The sequence below is a fragment of the Nelusetta ayraudi genome, unplaced genomic scaffold, assembly GCF_046127955.1.
Source record: "Nelusetta ayraudi isolate G7.1 ecotype Tasmania unplaced genomic scaffold, CSIRO-AGI_Nayr_v1 ptg000050l, whole genome shotgun sequence".
Lineage (NCBI taxonomy): Eukaryota > Metazoa > Chordata > Actinopteri > Tetraodontiformes > Monacanthidae > Nelusetta > Nelusetta ayraudi.
This window is the reverse complement of record NW_027466100.1, coordinates 2,807,636-2,829,051: the sequence shown is the minus strand read 5'-3', so window position 1 is coordinate 2,829,051 and position 21,416 is coordinate 2,807,636. Positions and strand designations below refer to the sequence as shown.

Sequence of the window (21,416 nt, the reverse complement as noted above, 5' to 3'; positions counted from 1 at the left end):
GCCGCTGGCGACTCGCCGCTAGCACGCAAGCCACCAGCTCGCCGTTGTAGTCAACGACGCTGCACACTTAGCAGTCAGACAGACAGACAGACAGACAGACAGACAGCCAGTGGCAACTTGGAAAGTTGCTAACAACGGGATGACGAAATACAGACTCATTGTACTTTGTTAGCGAACTTGGCTTAATTGTTCAACTTGCGCCTCAAGCCAGCGCCGTTCCCTGCGCTCCAAGGCTCGGGCGTCGGAAATGCTAGCGACGCTGCCCAGCTTCGGTATCCCACATCGAAAGCCAAATGCCTGACTGTTTTTACTGACCGCCCTCCCCCGAAAAAGGACACTGTGGGGGATTCCGTGCCCTTCTGCGGTACCCTCATGTTAACCCTGCGGTGAAAGGAACTGGCACGTACATTCAGGTGTCGTGAATTATCAACGTTGCGGCTACGCAATTAGCTCAGTGGCACCAGTTGAGGACAGCAAGGAGATCAAATCTGTCGAGCGCCATGGAGGGGAACACACAGCAGCAGAAAGCAACCCGGGAACTGGCCAGGGTGTTTAACGGCTACAACAAACACACCGGACAGCTGAGGAGGAACCTGAAGGAGACCAATGCCTTCTTTCGGGAAATTAGGCAAAACTACAGCAACGCCTGCGCATCGACCATAAATTCGGATTCAGCTTCTCTGGACTCAGGTGGGTTTTTTTTTTTGTTGAACGCATGCGCGTTGCAACGGCATCCGTTGTCTTGTCTGCCACAAATAAAACATGCCTAAAGTACCCGAAGTGGGTGGAAAACGTTGCTCCATCCTCGGTGATTGTGCACCGCAAGTCGTATCCTGTTGTGAAAAAAAGAGCAAGTGGCTGCTGCTAAGCTGTTCTCCAAAAATGCCTTAATCGGGGTCAGGGATTAAGCCGTCTCTCACAAGCCTGAGCAGACTGAATACACCCAATATTCTCCTTTTTATTGCACTTGCTGGTTAGCTGCGAGGTGGGTTTATATGACAGTTGTTGTTTTGGTTGGGATGAAGCGTGCCTCAGGTATGTGTTTACAGCCAAGATTCAAATGACACAAAAAGTAGTAACATAGCTTGAGTCAATATTCATTATTTATTTATTTATTTATTTATTTTTTAAAAATATGATAAACATTTAAATTCACCTCCAACCCCTTTCACACAAAGCTTTTTTGGGGGCTGCATAAGGGAAGCTGTTTGGTGTGGATCTGTGTGGAACACATGTATGAAAGTTGAAACATACATAACAAGGGATGATGAAGGAGGAGCCCAAACGCTTGCTTGGGAAGAAATGCATAGAAAATGTAAATTCTGCATCTGCGGCTGATTTAATATTTCTGATATCAAAAACAAATTTGCGTCTGTGCAGATTACACTCAGAGTAGCCCTGGTATTCATCTCAGCCCCAGTGTGAATTTCTTCTTCTCTGTCATACGTACATATTTTACATTATATTTTGTTATATTTGCGAGAAAAAAAAACAGAAATGAAAGTTTTTACTTTTACGCTTTGAGGGCTTTCAGTGCTAATCACAAGCTTGCCTGTCAACAGCAGAAAATTGAGGCCACGATGTTGCATTTCCTGGTCCAAGCTCAACAGATTTATTGGCTCCACTTATTTGAACATGCATCATATGATACCAAAGGGTGCTTAATCAATCATATGCCTATGTCAACCCTAACTAGCTTTTTAACGTACTCTCTTCACACCTTATGTGACTCGCGGTCAGATGTTCTGCCCAGGGCTCAGTAGGAGTTATGATGGAGTGTGAGGTCAAGGGGCCGATTCTAAGAAGATAGAAGACAGATTAGATAACCGCTGGTTATAACCTTTACTTAAAATGGATTAATTATTAATGTAAGCTGGAGATAACCAACTTATGATCTAACTCCTCCTGCCTGCTGACCTTTATTTCCAGGTCAGTTCAGCTGCATCTCCTTCCCAAGCCATGAAGAAGAGTTCCTGCGCGGCACCGTGGGCGCCACGCCGTACCTCCTGGTGCTGGGTCAGGACTGCGCCGCCCGCTACCAGCTGCTCAACTGCCTCCTGGGGGAGAGGCGGCTGCCGCTGGGCCCGGACGCCGGCGAGCCCTGCGAGGGCGTCCAGGGCAACGTCTGCAAGAGGCGAAAACTGTGTTTCACCCACGGCAGGCAGACGCGCCTCAGCCTGGCCCTGCCCGGCCAGTACGAGCTCGTGCACCAGCTAGCCGCTAACTGCGGCCGCTGGGACACGGTGCCCCGGGTGGATCTGGAGATCCAGGACGAGTGCGAGGATCCGGCCCACCGGCTGGCGGAGCTGGAGATCACGCTCCACCACCCGCTGCTGCAGGTAGGCTCGCAGTGGCTGGCTTTGCATTTGGAGCCTTCAGCATAGCTGCGCTTGAATGTTTTTTCTTTTTTTCTTTAAAGCGACCATTTGGTCCAGGTCTGCAGTGACGTGAGAAGTTGCCGGTTCCTCTCACAGCAGAGCTTCTCAAACGCTATTTGGGAAGTGCACAGGCGGAGGATGTCAGTTTTCTCACAGTGAGAACTGCTAAGATTAAATTTTTTTCTATTTATAGTCAAATAGTGCTCTGTAGTATGGCACTCCCATGCCCGGGTCACACCACTCCCACACACACACACACACACACACACACACACACACACACACACAGAGGCATAAACTGCTTCCTTCGCTGAAGTTGCTGTCATGGACTAGCTGGACAACAAGCTGTTTAAACGCAGAACTTAATCTGGTGCGAGACGGTGCAGCCAAACAGCAGACACAACAGACTTCTGTGTGCGTTTGTGTGAACTCATGTTGTGTTGCTCTGCACTGTTGTCCACGAGATGTTGAGCTCTCTTCATCTCTCATGATGATAAATGCTACCACAAGCCGTGAAGAGTAAGGCCTTCAGGGGAAAAGCGCTTTTAAACAATTAGCATGGCTGCTATCGGCAGAGCATTGACGTTTTGCCAGTGTTTAATGCTCAGTGTAGTTGTAGTAGCTGGTGTGAAAAAAAAACAACAACCTTGAGGGTAATTTTCTCTTTAATTTCTTTCCAAAGTCCAGCTTTGCCGCCGCCGCCGCTCGAAGCTGCGAGCGTTTCCCCAGATTTGCGACACCTCTCGCTCCGAACAGTCAAACAGAAAGTTTGTCCACATTCCAGGCCGAGATTGCCTGAAATCATACGAATCCCGCGGGGAGAAGCCAAACAATGCCATGGCGAAAGCTCCTCTTCCTGTACCCACACCGGACACACTCTCGCTGCAGATAACGACGACAGGAATTCGGCTGATGGCAAAAAAAATGAGACAGTTTGGCCTCGAGTCGGCCATTTTTATTTTTTTTGTGTGTGTACGTGTGTTTCTAATTTTATTAAAAAAAAAAAAAAAACACACACACAAACAAGCACCACAGCAACACCAGTGATCTGTTGTGGTGCCCTGCGTATCTAAAATAGCAAAAAAGTAGTTGTGTAACAGACGGCAATTGTTCAGTCACATCCAGTTTTTCTTCGGCGGTGTTTGAGCCTGCAGTGTGTTGGTGTTCGCACGCGGCCTCGCTCTCAGAAAGCTTATTGAGCAGAGCTGATTATTTCTCGCGTTGGACTCAAAACCTCCTCCTTCTGTTGCGTTTGCTCCGTCCGGCATTCTTTGGCGCTGTTGGAATCAGAAGTGTGCTTGCCGTTCTTTCAGTTTGATTGGCCGACTTAACGCGCTCGCCTGTCGGGAGGCGATGGATTTCCGCTGAGATTGCCGTGACTCCTCGTGTGTTTTGTGCGATGTGCCGACATCTGTCTCTAACTCTTTGGCTTCGGCTCCCGTCGACAGCATCGCGCAGCCACGAGAACTAGGCCGGCTCTCGCCTCAGAGAAAGCCCACCCGCCCAACCCCCCTTACGTAATGCCACTGGTCTGGTGCGATTCACATGACCGGGTCTTATTAAAAAATCCCAGAGCCTCAACTGTGATGAAGTTTCCCTGGTTACGCCGGGGACCCGGGACACAGTTCTCGCTTGTCCCGGATTGTTCATTTAGCTTTGCATGTTGGAATGACTTGTTGGTTGTTTTGGATTTTTTTTTTTTTAATCGTTTTAACACTTTTAAGCACCCATTGATTTTCTTTGCTTTGATTATATTTGTATTTTTTTTTGTTTCTTTTTGAAATGTCATGTTTCGCAGCCGTCGCGTGCCATAAAATGCCGGCGACTTTAGGAGAAACTTTCACTCACTATTGTTGAACAACATTGTGCAGCAGCTTTGAATTGTAGCACGTTAACGCACACTGGCTTCACAGAATGCTTTGCTTTGCCGCGAGCCTGAGGCACTCGTGCACAAGTGCTGCTCCTCACATTGCGGCGTAATTCAGATCAGCTGAACGCCGACATGTAGATTGAACTGGCAGTAGTGGCTCACTGAAAACCCCTTATTCTGCAGTTACCGGATGAATTTGCTGCAAATATAAGTATCTGCATTTTTTATTTTAAATTTCCTACTTAAGTTTTTTTTTTTTCTTTTTTTTTAGGTGTCTTTAAGCCGCAGGTACAAACTGTTTTTCTTAGTATTATTATCGGTTGAGTTACTCAGACACTGTGACTGAATGAAGAGACGTGTGGAAATCTCTGCATCTCCCCGCCTTAATTAATTTTTTCCTCATCGTTTTTACTCCACAGTTCAAAAAAAAAAAAAAAAAAATCCACAGAACTGACAACATGGCTCTAATCTTGAGGCTTCAGCTGTAAAGCATAAGCGAGCAGCATGTCTGGGTTTGACTTAATGAAGGCACAGATTCTCTCCGCTCGCTGTGGTATTCGCACGTCCGTGCAATTGTCACAGCAACCCGTTTAAAGGCAAGCGAAGGGGAGGCGTCTCGCTAATTATCTTTTTTAGCCGATCTGGAAAACCCAGGAGGAGCCCGTCAGTGGTGGCGTCCTGTCACGCTGTGTCGAAAATCCATCCGAGGCACATGCGTGTACGGCCGCCGTGTTCCTTGCCGGCGTTCCACGAACGAGAGAAATCCTCGGGTTAGCGGAGGCCCGTGACATTAGCGGTTACCCTTAAACTATGCGCCAGTGCTAAATCTTCCCTCTGTAGAGGCCGTTCTTCGTCTTAACCGGCGCAACTTTGTGAAAGTAGGTCAGACCGAGGCTTTAATCCCCCGCTCGTACAGGTGCTGATGAAACCCCAATGTTAGCCATCGGAGTCGGTCGGGTGCGGGTTTTTTTTTTTGTTGTTTTTTCTTTTTTTTTTTTGAAAGGTTGTTGTTGAAATCGAAACGCACCGAGGCGATTCAAACACTGCGTTGGTTTTCGATCGGTTGGGAGCAAATGTTTGGAGGCGATGGCTGTTCCAGAGCCAGCCGGGTTCTTGTTCCCTGGAGACGGCACTGACTGTCTCCTTTGTGTGGCGGTCGGTGGTTTCTCTCGCGTCTTCCTCTCACGCCCCTCCCCAAGCCGTCGCTGACATCCCTGTCTGCCCTCCCTGTTGCCAACACAGTCATCTAGCAAGACCGAAGAGCTAGGGATGCAAGTTATTGGTTAGTTCACTAATCGTTAGTTGATTGACCTTATCCATCGATTGACGATGAATTGATAAGCTGCGATTTTTCCTGAGAACCTAAATTTCACAATGGAAAATGTGTAAGGAACACATTAATGAACCCATAAATAATGTTGAGCGTCCAATGTGACCCATTTCTACATTGGAGAACAATAAAAACACCCAAAACATTTCTCCTCTGACTTCTAATGTTCTTCTAAGTTGACTTCTAATGGCTCACATTTCAGCTTTTGTTTTTTTTGTTTTTTCTTAAGTCAAATCTACAGTTAAATCTACAGGTGAATTGCTCTTTCCTGCCACTACATTGTTATATGATATTAACTATCTGTGTAAAAAATGTTCAATTAATTGCGACTATTTTAATTTAATCGATTAAATTCTTAATCAACGATTAATCGATAATCGATTAATTGTTAACATCCCTATTAAGAACCCAATACCTCGGCGTTCCTTCTCTCTCTCCCACATTACAAACATTATCATCAGTATTTTTTTGTTGTTGTTGTTTTCTTCTGCAGAGCCGTCCTTATTACCATTTTGATAACCTTTGTTATCAAGCTTTTGCTCCGCCTCCGGTTGAAGTGCCAGCCATCAGGTTTTTCTTGACATGGAATGCAAACCTAATTCTTTTGTTCATGCTGGATGGATGGATGGATGGATGGATAGATAGATGGATGAAAGGATACATAGATGGAGAGATAAACTTCTGTCCAAGGTCTTTGTGCCATTGTCGGATATCAGCAAACATGCTTCTGCTGTTTTTTTTACGTCTGCTGCAGCTGTTTGTTTAAAATCCCCTTAATGCCTCAAAAGAACATTTTCAAAATAACAATCCTTCCAATATATCAATGCCCGTTTCTTTTTTTTTTCTTTGTTTTAAGAAAATACAAAAGATTGAATTAATCATCAAGAAAAGATGATTTGGGAAAGAAGAAAAAATGTGAAAAACGTACAAAGGTGAGAATATGAACTAATCCGTCTGTGAAGTCGGGCCTGTGTGGTGTCACAAATGATGACTCACAGCTCCTCGGTGAGAGGCTGTCAACAGAGCGTCTGAGAGTGCTGTTTTCAGGGCATCCATTGAGTTTTAGGGGGCGATGACTCACTCAGGAGAAGCTTCACTGATGGAGTAAACATCTGAAAACGGGTCAAATATGGCAACTTATTACTTACGCAGATGTAGTTAAAAAACAAACAAACACCCTTCAAGCAATTCCTTGTTTTGTTTTTGCTGCTTTTAACTACTGTCGATTGTCTACTGGCAAATTATGGTTGGAACAGTTTAGCTGTAATTGCCACAGTCCATCGCCTGGTGCACTTCAATGCTGTGGTTTTGATTCAAATCATAAAAAAAAAACCCTCTTCTAACTGAATATGGAACTGAAAAACTCAGTATTGAGTTTCAATCGGCGACTGATTTATTGTGTATTGTTCTCACCCTGCACACACGCATGCACGCACTTGCGCGCGCGCGCACACACACACACACACACACACACACACACACACTCGGCTGCACGCTTTATCCTGTAATTCCGTGCATGTGACGAATGAAAGTCTTTGAATTTCTGAATCCATTTTCCTCCATCGTGCTTTACTTCCTGGTTGTGAATGAGACATGAGTGAGACTTGATTTGCCACATTGCACTTCTCCTTATATGGTCTATTTTTCTCACGGACCGCTGCGGACTGGCCTTACACCATAAATGAAGGTTAAAAGCTGCTTGAGGAATCGTTCTCCCTCCTTTGCTAAACTTTCTGTTTAGAGGAGAAACGAGACCTGCAGCTGTGATGCAGCTGTGGAAGGGTGAAATGACTCAGCTTTGGGTGTTGCCATTAGACGTGCATTTTTTTTTTTTTTTTAGCCCACACCTTCTCAAAAAGTGGAGCAGATTTCTGGAGAGACAGTCAACTGTTAGAAAAATACTGCAAAGTGAATGATGGAATCTCTTGTCTTAACCTTCTTTTGCAGGCAAAGTGTTTTTTTGTTTTTTTTTTGCAAATGCACACAAATTTGCTTGTGTTCTACAACCGTTTTTCCTTCTCCTTCGTCCCCAGGAGGCAAAGGTGATGGTGGCGCCGTGTCGGAGTGTCCAGCCGTTAGAAGAAGCCCTGGAGGACTGCACCCGCAGCGTCATCCCCGTCATCCTCTACGCCGTCAACCAGGACTCTCTGAGTAACGACCAAGTGGCTGAGCTCCACAGGGTCAAAGAGATTCTGCCCTTCCCCGTCTGTTTCATCCGCATGCCCGCCGCCGCGCCGGCGGCCTCGCCGGACCCGGCCCGCCGCCTGGAGCGGGAGCGGGAGAGGGAGAGGGAACGTGAGAGGGAGAGGGAGCGAGAGAAGAGCGTCCTTCACAAGCAGCTGCTGCAGCTCGGCCTTCTCAGCGGCCTGACGGGAAACTGCACCTGCGGCGCCCCCGTACAGGCGCCCGCCCCGGGTGCCAAGCCGCAGAGCGTCCTGGCCGAGGCCTCCGACAAGCCCCCCCGCCTGCTGCTGTCCTTTGCCAAGCAAGTGCTGCAAAATCAGCAGGTGGAGGCGGCGACGCTGCTGAACGGCCTCCACTGCCGCTGCCTGGACCTGTTCATCAACCAGGTGAGAGACCTCAGCACAGGTTCGTTGTGTGTTGATGTAGTGGGGTTTTTTTTCCCTTACAGAGGTGGCAAAAGTATCCACATTCTGTACTCAAGTAAAAGTATGGATACCTATGCAGAAATATTCTGGTAAAAGTATCAATTCACCTCCTTTACAACTCCTTTACCTGTACTTCCTTACTTAAGGAAGTACAGGTTCTGAAATGTAAGAGAGTAAAGTAAATTAAAGTTTGGTTTTTTTGCCCATTAATGAAATAATACATTTGTTCATAATTTGAAAAAAAAAAAAAAGGTTGTGACAGAATAGTCTGGACTGAACTGATCAGATCATCTGGATCATTTTTAACAGCTTTGGTACCCTTAATAATAGATTTAATCCAATTCAATCCAGCTGTGAGCAGTAGTAGTTCTGATGAGTTATTGTCTACATTTACATATTTATGTCTGAAAACGTACTGAACAGTGACCCCAGAGCCAAAGCACTCTCAAATAATCTCCCTCTAAATTATGATCCACTTTTATATTGAACTACACAGCAGCATAGCTCAAATATGCTCCACTGTAAGCAACAACAACCATAATGAAAAATAATAATAATAATGTGAATTACTTTGATAATAATTTGTATCTTCCAAACACAAAAGTAACAAACACGTTTGTTTTTTTCCAATGTAGGAAGTAGAAAATACAGATGTTTGTGTACAAATGTAGGGGGTAAAAGTAAATAATCGTCTGGAAAGAAAAAATAAAGTACAGATATCTGAACAATCTACTTAAGGCTCTTTCCCACTGGCCAAAAAACCCTTTTCAACCCGCTGTTCGATTTGGCTACGTTCCATCAGCTCTCCAAAAATGAGCTCGTTGTCCTCTGGCTTTTGAGGACAGTCAAAAGTGGCCAACACCAGGCGACCCACTAATTTCAGTGGGAAAGCGGCTTTAAGTACAGCAGCAAAGTATTTATACTCTGCGACTCCCCTCTTGTTTTTCAATGCTCGCAGCTTCCAGGCTGTGTTGACCCTGGGCGCCCGTAAGAAAACCTAGCCCCTCCGCCCCCGCCCCCCCCTGACGAGTCCTCCCCACTCTGCCCCCCCGCAGGCCTTTGACATGCAGAGGGACCTGCAGATCACGCCCCGCCGACTGGAGTACACCCGTGAGAAAGAGGGCGAACTCTTCACCTCCCTCATGGCCATTGCCAACCGCAAGCAGGAGGAGATGAAGGAGATGATCGTGGAGACGCTGGGCAGCATGAAGGAGCAGCTGCTGGATGACGCTGCCAACCTGGAGTTTACCGGTCAGTGAGTGACGGTGAAACGCGACACCGTTCCCAGTGGGTTTTGCACGTTAAATGACACGAAGGGCTGCTTTGCCACAGATGCTCTCCGAGGAAATGATGAGCTTCTTGTCGGTCTGACTTATTGCACATTCCCTACATCAACACCCAGGACACTAGGAATGTCTGCCAAGTCTCTGTGGTCGGACTTCTGTGCATGAAACCCCTCAAAGACACCTATTGCTAATGCTAATTGCTAATGTTGGTCACCAACAAGCCCGTCGAGCTGCAAATCTGCTCCTCATTCCGACTCCTGGCTTATACCTGGAAATCCACCGACCAATGAGGACACAGTTGTTGTATTTTGTCTGTGTTACTGCACAAACTACCATCTGTCATAATGAGCGGCATAATCCACCTCTCTCTTTCGGAACGAAATTTCTTACCGAATGGACCGAACCGGATCAGAATCTTCCGATTGACGCGTTTTCAATCTGATTGGACCTTTATTCCGATTGTTTGTGTCCATGTTAACATAGCTAGTGATAAAGAAGACATACTGTAGGTTGGTAACACCTTGTAATAAGTCGCCCTTTCAATTATAAATCTTTTTGTTGCTTGAGTATTTTTATTTGATTTATTTGTAGTTGACAAAATTTTCTCCTTTCGCCGCAGACATCATCGTGACGACCAACAGCGAGGCGCTCACGTCGAAGGAGATCAAATCTTGCATCCATCAGATCCAGGAGCTGATCGTAGTCCGACTCAACCAGGCCGTGGCCAACAAGCTCATCAGCTCCGTGGACTACCTGAGGGAGAGCTTCGTGGGCACCCTGGAGCGATGTCTCAACAGCCTGGAGAAGTCTCACATCGAGTCCACGGCCCACAACATCACCTCCAACCACCTCAAGCAGGTCAGCGGCTGCTCTGGCGTAGATCTGCTTCGGTTTTAGGACTCGGGCTGCGTTCACACTGCAGGCGAATCTGATTCAAATCAGATTCCTTCTCACACTGTTTTTTTTAGCAAGTGTCCAAATGGGATCTGGTTCTGTTCAGACTGGGCCACATTTTTGACCCATCTTGACAGGCTGCTGTAGCAACGACGTCGGGGCGGAGGCGTCGTGTGTGTGGCGTCCAGTGTTGGCGAGTAATCTGTTACTAAGTAATCCACTACTGTAATTGATCTGCTTTTTAAATAACGGTGTAATGTAATGGGATTACTGTGGCAAAACTGGTAATTATATCATTAATACTTTATCAAGTAACGATTCCCTTACTTTTCTGAAATATTTTGCAAGCTAAAATGCAAAATGTCTTATTATCCACAAAATGTCTGAGATTTAGAAAAACAGGCAGAAACATCGATGTCGCAGATTATTTTAACAATTTGGGCTGTGCAGAAGGCAGCAGTGCTGTACATGAGTTTGCTCTGTGAAATGTGCAGTTTGTTTTCAGAGAGCAAACAGTCTTTCATGTTAAAGGGACAGAGGCAATATTTAGAATTGCAAAATGTTCACTTTGTAAAGTTCATTCCAAAGCACTGAGAAACTGTTACTTTATTTATTTATTCATTTATTACAAAAGTAATAAGTAATTGATAACTTATGAAACAAAGTAATCAAAGAAGTAATTAGATTATTATTTTAAGAGTTATCAGTAATCAGTAGTTGGATTACTTTTATGGAGTAATCCATCGGTGTGTTTGGAGCCGTTCACACTGAGACGCATCCGTCCAAATGCGAACGGATTTCATGCCATTTGTGACTGTTCAGACTACAAAAGAGCCACCTGGTTTCAATCTGGATGGGCTGAAAATCGGATTTTGGCTGGCAGTCTGAACGCGGCTTGAGTGTAACGACACAAAATTAGAATTCCATTAGAAATCTACACCTATTATTTTTTAGAACTCCTGTCTTATTTTAGGTCATATTTTTATAACTTGTCGTCTCACTGTGTATGTATGGGCCAGTTCTGTTTATTCAAGAAAATCGATAGAAACGGGCCCTCCCTAATAGAAACATTCATAGTAAAGAGGTGCAAGGCCCAGACAATTCCATCCAAAAAACATAGAAAACTTCCCAAACACAAAATCGTCAATGATGGTCTCACTGGCAGGCACCTAGGAGCAAACATGGACGCGGTTCGATCAAGTCTTCCCCTCTGTGTATTCTGAAAGATGGTTGTGAGGGTTTCGGGCTGTTTCTCATTTCTGTTCCCGGTTCTCTCCCTGGTCTGTCGCAGCTGCTTAACGCCGCCTACCACGTGGAAGTCACCTTCCAGTCCGGATCCTCCGTCACGAAACTCTTCTGGGAGCAAATCAAACAGGTTGGGTCCCCGATCGATCAGCAGCCCGAACCCCTCGGTGTGACCCCCGTCGAGGAGGCGCTCACTTCTGCCCGTGCTCCTGCTCCCAGATCATCCACAGGATAACGTTCGTGAACCCCCCCGCCATCACCCCGGAGTGGAAGCGCAAAGTGGCCCAGGACGCCATCGAGAGCCTCAGCGCCGCCAAACTGGCCAAAAGCATCTGCTCCCAGTTCAGAACCCGCCTGAACAGCTCCCACGAGGCCTTTGCCGCCTCCCTGCGCCAGGTAAAATCTCCCCGTCCGTGGTTATTGGAGAATTTGGAGAATTCCGACGCGCCGACGTGCCGTTTTCACCATGTTTTTATTTCACGAGTAAAGCGAGACTCCTCCCTCCTACGTCGCGGCTCAGTTTTCCTTCTCTTCTCACATTCTCCTGAAGGTTATCTTCCGTTTTGTTTTTGCGCTCGGCCTCAGTCGCCCCTGGTGACGAGAGCCAACCACAAAACTGAATGCCTTCTGCACGTTTTATTTAAACAATCGGTGAGTTAAACAGGATGAAGGATCTCGCCACAGAAACTTGGATTGAATTCTGATAAAAAAACAAAAAAACAAAAAAACAATCAATAATAAAAAGTGAATAAATCATGCGCTGGCTATCATTAAATGGGATGTGTGTTACAAGAAGGATCACTATAGTTAGCTACCAGCTGTCTGCAGCTACAAGCATCTTTGGACCCAAGTTGAGATGGTGCATTGCATTTGCCGGATTGGGACATAGAATTTGGTGCTCCGAAAATGTACGGTTCAAACTTGGACTTTCCCTGTCTAAAAATGATTGATTGGTTGATTGATTGATTGATTGATTGATTGATGACTTTTGTACTGTGATTAAGTGGTGGGAGGTGGCGACGGGGGACACGCCCCCCTCACCCCCAGTCCCATCTGCGCCCATGCTTGTCACACTCTCCCAGTCAAACCCGGCCAAAGTGACATCACATGCAGATCCACATGGGATCACACACACACACACACACACACACACACACACACACACACACACACACACACACACACCCCACTCCTTCAGTCAGCAGTTTGACCCTTTCACCTGCACAGACTGTGTCAGACAGTCAGTTACCAAAAACCAACCGCTAATCTAACGCAAAACAAAACCTACAAAAGTTATCTAAGTTCGACTTCCTCTGCCGGCGTTTCACCAGAGAGTAGCCTTGGACACACACACACACACACACACACACACACACACACACACACACACACACACACACACACACACACACACACACACAGATTTTCATGAGAGATGCCACCTCATCACATCGTCCTCTCCTGCGGCCCGCTCATCAAACGTTAACCCCCAATGTACACCAGAAGCGTCTGCGGCGCGGAGCGGAAACCGCTTGATGTTTCACAATAAAATCCAGCACATATAAAACCCAAATCCAGCACATTGTACATTAGGATGAAAATCAACCTGATCCAGCGTGTTTTCCAGTCATTGACTTCCCGCCGGAACGATTCCACCTGCTGCCGTTGACGCGTTCGCAAATACGGATGTATTACAAGAACTGGATACCTGACTAGCAACATGGCAGAGCGCTGATTTTCCCAGTGGCCACTCGAGGTACTGCAGCAAAAAACTCCCATGGGCCCAAAAAGCATTTTCCCATAGACCGCAATACAAAATAAACGCCTTTAAAACAGCCCAGTGGACGACTGTGACCTGAAAGGCGGTTCATAGCAAATCTTTCCATTATAGGTTTTTCAGTTCTGGTCTTGTAGTCGTTTAAAAGAGTTCATTCCCAGCGTGACGTCGCGCATTGCTCTACGGGCCCTCTAATGCGGGAACTTTTTGGGCGTATGGCGAGCAACTTCCTTGAAATGAATGCGCCTGATGTGACCCGACACACTGACTTTAATGGCCGTGTTCTGCTGCGGAGCCGCGACCTCGCTGCAGGCGCTTTTGGTGTGAATTGGAGGCGGCGGCGGGGGGGAGAAAGGCTCCATGTTTTGCTTCTACACACTTTTAGGACCCAGATTTCAGACAAGTGGGTGGCTGAAATGTCTTAAAATCACAAAAAAAAAACAAAAAAACCCAACAACCTAAAAGCAAACTCTGGTGCTTCAGCGCCCTCCGTGAAGTCCACGGCAAATTGGTTTCAATCCAATTGCTCTCATGATAATCCTCACATGACAAACCGTGTGGGGGACGTAACCAGACGCATTTCCATGCTTGCCAGCTGTTTGGTCGTATTACAGTCAGACAGCATTGTGAAGTGATATTGTACCTAACCGGCTTCATAAGGCCACTGGCTGATAGTTTTTTGTTGTTGTCTGCAATGAATTTGATTGACCGAAATATCAATGTTTGATCGAGTTGAGCAACCGGCAGGGGAGTGGGGTTACGCACGCATCACATTCCTGTCCATGACTATTTGAGGCTTGCACACTGACTTGGTTAGTGGGACACTAGATATGGAGGAGGCCATATGAAAGCAAAAGAGAGCAGAGTCCACCCCCCCCGACCCCCCAGCTCTATCAGAGGAAGGATTTTATTGTTCGCTGGAATTTGAAGAGAGGCAGATTTTTTTTCCCCCCACTGTGCAAACATGGAGCAGGCTGTGTACTTTCACATTCACATTCTGTTGGACCTTTGTAGTTGGACTTTTGTGGCGGCCAGTTCTTGGAAAGACATGGAAAGCCCTCCAAAAAAAAGAAAATAATCTACCCGTTCATAAAAAACTAACCTGCAAAAGTCAAAGTCGTCTTGAAGAGAAAAGACCGAAGATTGTTTCGTACCCGGCGGGATCAGAGCCTTAATGTTTGAGCCTGGTGGCTGTTGGAGGAAATCCACACTGTTGAAATGACATCAGGTGACCTCGCTCGTTCCATTGCATCTGCGCTCTCGGCGCTGCGCTAGCAGGGTTGAAAGCTCATTGTGAAGAGATAAAGTGTGTGTGTGCGTGTGTGACGAACGCTCTCATTCTCTCTGAGTCGGAGGCCTCTGCAGGTCAAACTCCACGGCGATAGCAGAAAGTGAACGCAAAGTCGATAAAACCGAAAGCAACAACGAGACACATCTGTCTGCCTCTCTCTCTCTCTCTCTCTCTCTCTCTCTCTCTCTCTCTCGCTCTCTCTCCCTCCCTCCCTCCCTCCACCCCAAGCGAAAATAAGAAAACAACCTTGCTGCTGTGCTGTGTTGTGCCTTGCCTGAGGTGTCACGTGTTGGTATTTTGCAGCTGGAAGAGGGCCACACGGGGCGGCTGGAGCGCACCGAGGACCTGTGGTTGCGTGTGAGGAAGGACCACGCCCCCCGCTTGGCACGCCTGTCCCTGGAGAGCCGCTCCCTCCGGGACGTGCTGCTGAACGGTGAGTCAGCTCCACAATCCTCCCAAGTGACTCCGCAGGTCGGCTCAGTGCAGTTCTGCCAAAGGTCTGCTGGACACCCCCCCCCCCACTCTATGTGTATTGTTGTGCATTTTGAATAATAAAAAAAGATCCAGTAGTAAAGTCCAAAATTTGCATTTGTCCAAGTTTGTTGGGTTCGAGAATTTATATATATCTTAAACATAATAATAATAATGATAATAATAATAATAATAATAGATTTTAATTAAATATCAAGATTTTATTTAAATAAATTAGGGCTGTCAGCGTTAACGCATTAATCTCGATTAATTAGATAAAATCTATAACCCGTAAAAAAAAAATTAATTGTATTTTAAATGTAAGGCCGGGTTCACAATGGAAGCGGAAGCGCCGCGGAACGGAGCCCGCTTCCTTTCGGCGCCCTTGTTAACCAATGGTTCGGTCAGACCAGGTGCGATCGTTTCGACGTCTGCTCTATTTTGTGCGCGAGCGATCCGCGTCAAGCTGGACAGGAAGTGACTCAAAGAAACACCAGAAAATTCGATTAGGTCTTCAAAATGAAAACAATTTTCAGAATAAAATACCGCTAAACACACGAACAAACGCAGAAAGAGTGAGAGAGAGGCAGAGAGGAGTTGTTGTCAAGTCAAGACAGACGATGTGAGATTAATCTTGATGGAAAAAAAAAGATTTGCTCTGAATTGGGAGTAAACAACAGCTGAGCAGAAGCGCGGAGAAATGTGCGTCTGGTCTGAACAGGAGAGCTGCGGCTCGCGGGCAATTTCCGTGTGCGCGGCGCTTTGCGGTGCTTCTGCATCCGATGCGAACCCAGCGTAACCTTTTTGTCCCTTTTACTGACCCGTAGTCGGCCCCTCTGACCGATTTCTGGTAATGCTTTACATTATGGTGTTAAAACTGCCTTGAAATGCAAAATAACAGAATTTTACTCATGCAAACTGCGATTAATCGCAGTGAACTAAGAAGCTTCTGTGATTAATCACAATAAAAAAAAAAAAAAAGTCTTTTGACAGCCCTAAGATTCATACATTTTATCAAAGAAATGATCCCAGAGGGCTTTGCAGTGGATAAGAGCATTCAAAAGCACAACATTGGATATAAAATCTTGCAGCTCTGACATACACACGCAACGGCTTTCAACACATTCAAGTGCATTTTCCCGCTGCGTCCCGTGTTGATCTCCCGGGGCCGCTGATCACACAGGAAGTACGTCCGCAACCGCTTATCTGTGATGCGTCTTCGCGCTTCGACAGCCATGTAACGCAGGTGCGTCGCTCTGTGACAGGCAAGCCCAAACTGGGCCGCGAGTTGGGCCGGGGCCAGTACGGAGTCGTCTACATGTGCGACAACTGGGGAGGGCACAGCCCCTGCGCGCTCAAGTCGGTGGTGCCACCTGATGACAAACACTGGAACGACCTGGCGCTGGAGTTTCACTACACCAGGTGAGTGATGAAGCTTTTACGGCGTCACAGTTGGAATGGTCGTCACTCTAAGATACACAACCGTTCAATAGTTTGGGGGTCACTGAGTCGTTTCAAAGCTTTGTATTGTAATTACATTTTAATTACAATGTAATTACATTGTAATTACATTGTAATTATACATTATACATTGTATGTTGGGCTCTTTAAAACTGCCTACTGTTAGTATGTTGACCCAGAGTTTTTGCACACACAGGGATTGAATTCTCTCAATCCCTTGTTGATGAGACATTGGAAATGCTTTTCATAACTGTTCCTCTACTTGTAAAGCACTAACGATGGCACAGGATCGTTATTTTCAAAAACTGGTTATATTGGAGTTGAATGCAAGAAATGAGTCAGCGAGGCCAACCCTTTGAATGGTTGTGTGTGTGTGGAGCCTGATTGGCCGCCAGTCAGCAGGTGGAGCAGGCCAGTCAGCGCCTTGTCGTGTTCAGCGCCTCAGTCGGCAGTAAACCAGAGGAATGCGGTTCTGTGTGAAAGTCCTCTCGGTGCACAGCCGCTTCTGATAGAACCCGTTGGAAAAGAAATGTGCCCTCCGATTGTCTCCGGCTGCAGGACTCTGCCCAAACACGAGCGGCTGGTCGACCTGCACGGCTCGGTCATCGATGACACCTACGCAGACGGTGCCAGCACTGCCGTGCTGCTCATTATGGAGCGGCTGCACAGGGACCTCTACACGGGACTGAAGGTCCGTTACAGCTGAGCACTCTCTGGTCACCCCAGGTCACTGTTCACCACCAGGTTTTTTTCAACACCCCCCAAGGCACTGGTCATGATCAACAGATATACACCAAAGCACTACATCTAGTAACATTCAATACATTTGTACGTTCAACTCGACATAATAATTCCAACATAGAAATGTAATATTGCAAATATAATAGCACAATATGCTATGATGCATGATGTCAAATATCTGATTCCAACATTGTGCAAGGTATACAATGAAATTACAGCAGTAAGTCTCATTTCATAAATGAAAGAAAATCATTTAAGATAGGTAAGAAGTGAAATAACTGCAGGTTCACAGTGCGCAGTGCAAATGTACCAAGAAAAGTAAATGACAATTTAAAAAGTGCAGCAGGTTATTGCACTTGGCTCTCATTACGGATCGGTTGCTGCTTGCAAGGAAGTGAAAGCGTCACTTTGTGAATCTCTTCCATTAAATTCGCTTTCCACGATTTCTTTTCTCCATCACGGGTTTACACCAGGCCGGTTTGTCGATGAGAGAGAGGCTGCAAATTGCTCTGGACGTGGTGGAGGGGATCCGCTTCCTGCACAGTCAGGGCCTCCTGCACAGAGACATCAAGCTGAAGAATGTACTGGTAGGTTCAGACAGCCGCTGCAGGAGCTGGTGTGCACTCACTAATATGGCAAAATGTTGTTTTTTTTGTTTGTTTTGTTTTTTAAAGAAAAGGGTCTTATTTATTTATTTATTTATTTATTTATTTTTCAACAGATTTCTCTGCCTCGTGGCAAAGAGCTAAACACCAGATATTCACTATAGCAGCACTATGTATCATTTATTTGCCTGCGCTAACATGATGATGATGATGATGATGATGATGATGTTTTAATCCTTAATCCAGTTAAGGTCTAAAAGTGAAAATGAAAAGAAGGTCGGGGACTTGCTGTCTATTTAACTTATTCATTTTTTTTATCTTTTATTTTCCAATTTCATTTGCAGTCGGTTCAACAAAGGAGCAACATCCAAAACATTCCAAAAAACAAATTCCAAACGATAGCATTTTTTTTAAGCTTATGTATTTACGGTAATTGTCATTTTAAAAGAAGCACAAAAAAAAATAATCAGATTTGCTAAAATGTTACAATGACAGCATAATAATGAAGAGCACATGAGGAAATGCAACAATTTTCCTGCCTGAACAACTCACACACACACACACACACACACACACACACACACACACACACACACAGAGGATTTGGCGCTGACAGTCTTGGCGTCAGCCCTCGTGTCTTGTCTCTTATTAAGTGCAACCGCTCGCTTGGCACCGGCTCTTCTCGATTCATGAATCCGTGCTCAATTTGTTCCCAACTCCCTTCTCTAGCTGGACAAGCAAAACAGGGCGAAGATCACTGACCTGGGCTTCTGTAAACCAGAGGCCATGATGTCTGGCAGTATCGTCGGGACCCCCATTCACATGGCCCCGGAGCTGTTCACCGGTACGGCCCGCTCGTTGCGTCAGACCACCGTCGTGTTAGCGTCGCACAAGCGGCGCTGCGGTAATTGGCCGCTCGCGCCCACCCGCTCTCCTCCTCCTCCTCTTTGTTTGACCCACAGGAAAGTACGACAACTCTGTGGACGTCTACGCCTTCGGGATCCTCTTCTGGTACCTCTGCACCGGCTCCGTCAAACTCCCAGAAGCCTTTGAGAAATGCTCCAGCAAGGATCAACTCTGGAACAACGTCAAAAAGGGTGAAGCCGTCGTCGCGTTGGCTTTTCTTTCGTTCACTGCTTCTTTCAGTGAGCTGATTTATGGATGATTTTTATAGTTGACTTATTAGATTATGTAGTTGAGCCCCGTCTTGACCCTTGGGATGAAACTCAATTCAGTTGTCTCGTACCATATTAAAAATCTCGAGACTTTAGCATAACAGCTTGTTAGAGGCTCCAGGCGTGCAAGGTCTGCCCCAAACTGGAGGACTGGCAATGCTTGCAGTGACATGCCCACTGAAGATTGTTTTATGAATTTCACTGACCAGCTGCTAAATACAGAGGAATACAGGAATGATGGGTCACGAAGCTGCTTGTAAATCAGGTGAAACTACGAAAATAACCACATTTTTCTGCTCTGTTCAGACCAGCATCAGTGAGTGTCTCACATATGTGTCGCAGAGGGCCAGTGGGTATTTTCTTCTTTCATACAACTGTTCTTTCATCGTTTTGATATTGGAGGAGTTCAAATCAAAAACAAATCTTCAAAGGTTTCAAAGGGCAGGACGGTGTGGTACCATCTGAAACGTGAACCCCTGCCATGTGGTTGAGAAAATGTCAATGTATAAATAGTCAGATGAGGGACACAGTGTCACTCCGGTTGTAAATGCAAACATTTCTTCAGTCAAAAATCACAGTTGAAAACACAATTGACAAAACGACAAAGGAAGAATAAGGATATAAGGAAGCACGTCCACTTGACTGCTAAATTGAGTTGCTGTGACTCATTTGAGTTCTCAAAGTCGCAGCGAGGGTTTGATCTTTGTTGTGTCGTGAGTAAACACCTCCAAATTGTCACAAAGATGGGAAGGGAAGTCAGAAGTTATTTCAGGGGCCCAGAAGCACCATAGTGGAACTGTGATATTCGCAGGAACTTTCTTCCAGATGTTGTTCCTCTATTGCCAGTGAGTCACTCCGGCCTTGCAGCGCAGTCCCACTTTGAACAGCGCAGTTTGTTGCTTCCCTGCAGGAGCCCGGCCGGAGCGCCTGCCCTGTTTCGACGAGGAGTGCTGGCAGCTGATGGAGGCCTGCTGGAACGGGGACCCCTCCCTGAGGCCCCTGCTCGGCATCGTGGAGCCCAGCCTGCAAAGCATCATGGTGCGGATGTGCAACTGCGACTCCAAGCAGAAGAGCAGCAGCCTGGAGGACTCAAACTAAAAAAAAAAAAAAAACAAACAAGCAAAAGCGTCAACACTCCGGCAAGCTAACGCACACGCGTCGTCAGTCAGGTATCTGGGGGTATTTATGCAGAGTGGCGATGAACCGGTGACCAGTGTGTGATGTTAGAGCTTTCCTCTTAGTTCCGTCAGTAGATATTCTATTTATGAGGGGTTGACATGGACCGAAGGTTTTCACTCATTTTATTGTTTGCGCTTTGTGTATTTGTATACAAACTCTACGAGAGGCTATCGTCATGCTAATTGCTACTTGGTCATAGAACTGTTACTAGATGCAAATTCTTTTAAAAGTACTCCATTGTCAGTATTATGAAATATGAAATATTAATTTTAGATGATATTTAAAATGAGCATGTCTGCATCTATACAAACCCAACCTTTTTTTGTTTTGTTTTGTTTTTTAAATAAAATGATCTATTACAGCACAATTGTCTCCGAAGCTGTTTTACTCGCAGGGTCACTGACTCGGGATGTTGGCTGATGTGTCTCAGCCTGCAGCTCCACACTTAAAAGAAACACTTCAATCATACTGGCAAGAAAGAAACAGCAAAGACTTCATTGAGCCTGAGAAGGTTCAATAAATGACTTTCTGTTCAACGACGGAAGAGCCGCCTTTTTTTTTTTTGGAGGATTCACAAGTTAACATGCTTTAATGCTTCAGAATAAATTAGAATTCTGATGCTTAAACTGATGCTTAAACCAAGCTAAAGGCAAAACTGGGCTGGAGGGCGTAACGGTAACAAGGAGCCTGGTTGAACTGTTTTAGTAATTAGTTGAACCTCTTGAAAATACGCGCAACACGTTCAATCTGTGCAGGGATGAGAAGGTTTACGGTCTTGCACCAATTGCATAATTGGCTAATGATTCCTCAAGAAGCAGCTCTAGAGTCTCCACTGTCCACTGCCCGGGGCTACTCCACACTACTGCGCACACAACCCTTCAGTCCATCTTCACTTGCTGCAGGTTATTCCAGTGCTCCAGTACAGTCAGTTTCCGTTACGTGCAGCCTAACTCGTCAAATAAACCAGCTGCAAGACCACGTGGCTGCAGCAGAAATATTCTTCGGCAATATAAAATTAAGATGGAAAAAAAAAAAAAGAAAATCCCCATCTTGAAGTTCATAGAGAGTTTGTGCGATTTCGACAAGGAAAGAGTCAGGTTGGTT

The 21,416-nt window shown here is 46.0% G+C and overlaps 1 protein-coding gene across 1 annotated transcript; it reads left to right on the top strand.

Annotated features, from left to right (window-relative positions):
- Nucleotides 1-91: 91 nt before the first annotated feature.
- Nucleotides 92-20,651, top strand: dstyk (dual serine/threonine and tyrosine protein kinase). Its single transcript, XM_076037115.1, has 14 exons — nucleotides 92-690; nucleotides 1,930-2,339; nucleotides 7,612-8,148; nucleotides 9,243-9,438; nucleotides 10,093-10,331; nucleotides 11,659-11,742; nucleotides 11,832-12,008; nucleotides 14,984-15,113; nucleotides 16,417-16,573; nucleotides 17,171-17,303; nucleotides 17,827-17,940; nucleotides 18,688-18,802; nucleotides 18,921-19,055; nucleotides 20,044-20,651. The coding sequence occupies exons 1-14, from the start codon at nucleotides 501-503 to the stop codon at nucleotides 20,229-20,231; spliced, it is 2,805 nt and encodes a 934-aa protein (XP_075893230.1). The 5' UTR covers nucleotides 92-500; the 3' UTR covers nucleotides 20,232-20,651.
- The last annotated feature ends 765 nt before the right edge of the window (nucleotides 20,652-21,416 follow it).

Coding starts and splice junctions, on each gene's coding strand:
- dstyk (XM_076037115.1), top strand. CDS start 501: ATGGAGGGGAACACACAGCAGCAGAAAGCAACCCGGGAACTGGCCAGG. Junction 12,009..14,983: donor TTGCCGCCTCCCTGCGCCAG/GTAAAATCTCCC, acceptor GGTATTTTGCAG/CTGGAAGAGGGCCACACGGG. Junction 19,056..20,043: donor CTGGAACAACGTCAAAAAGG/GTGAAGCCGTCG, acceptor GCTTCCCTGCAG/GAGCCCGGCCGGAGCGCCTG.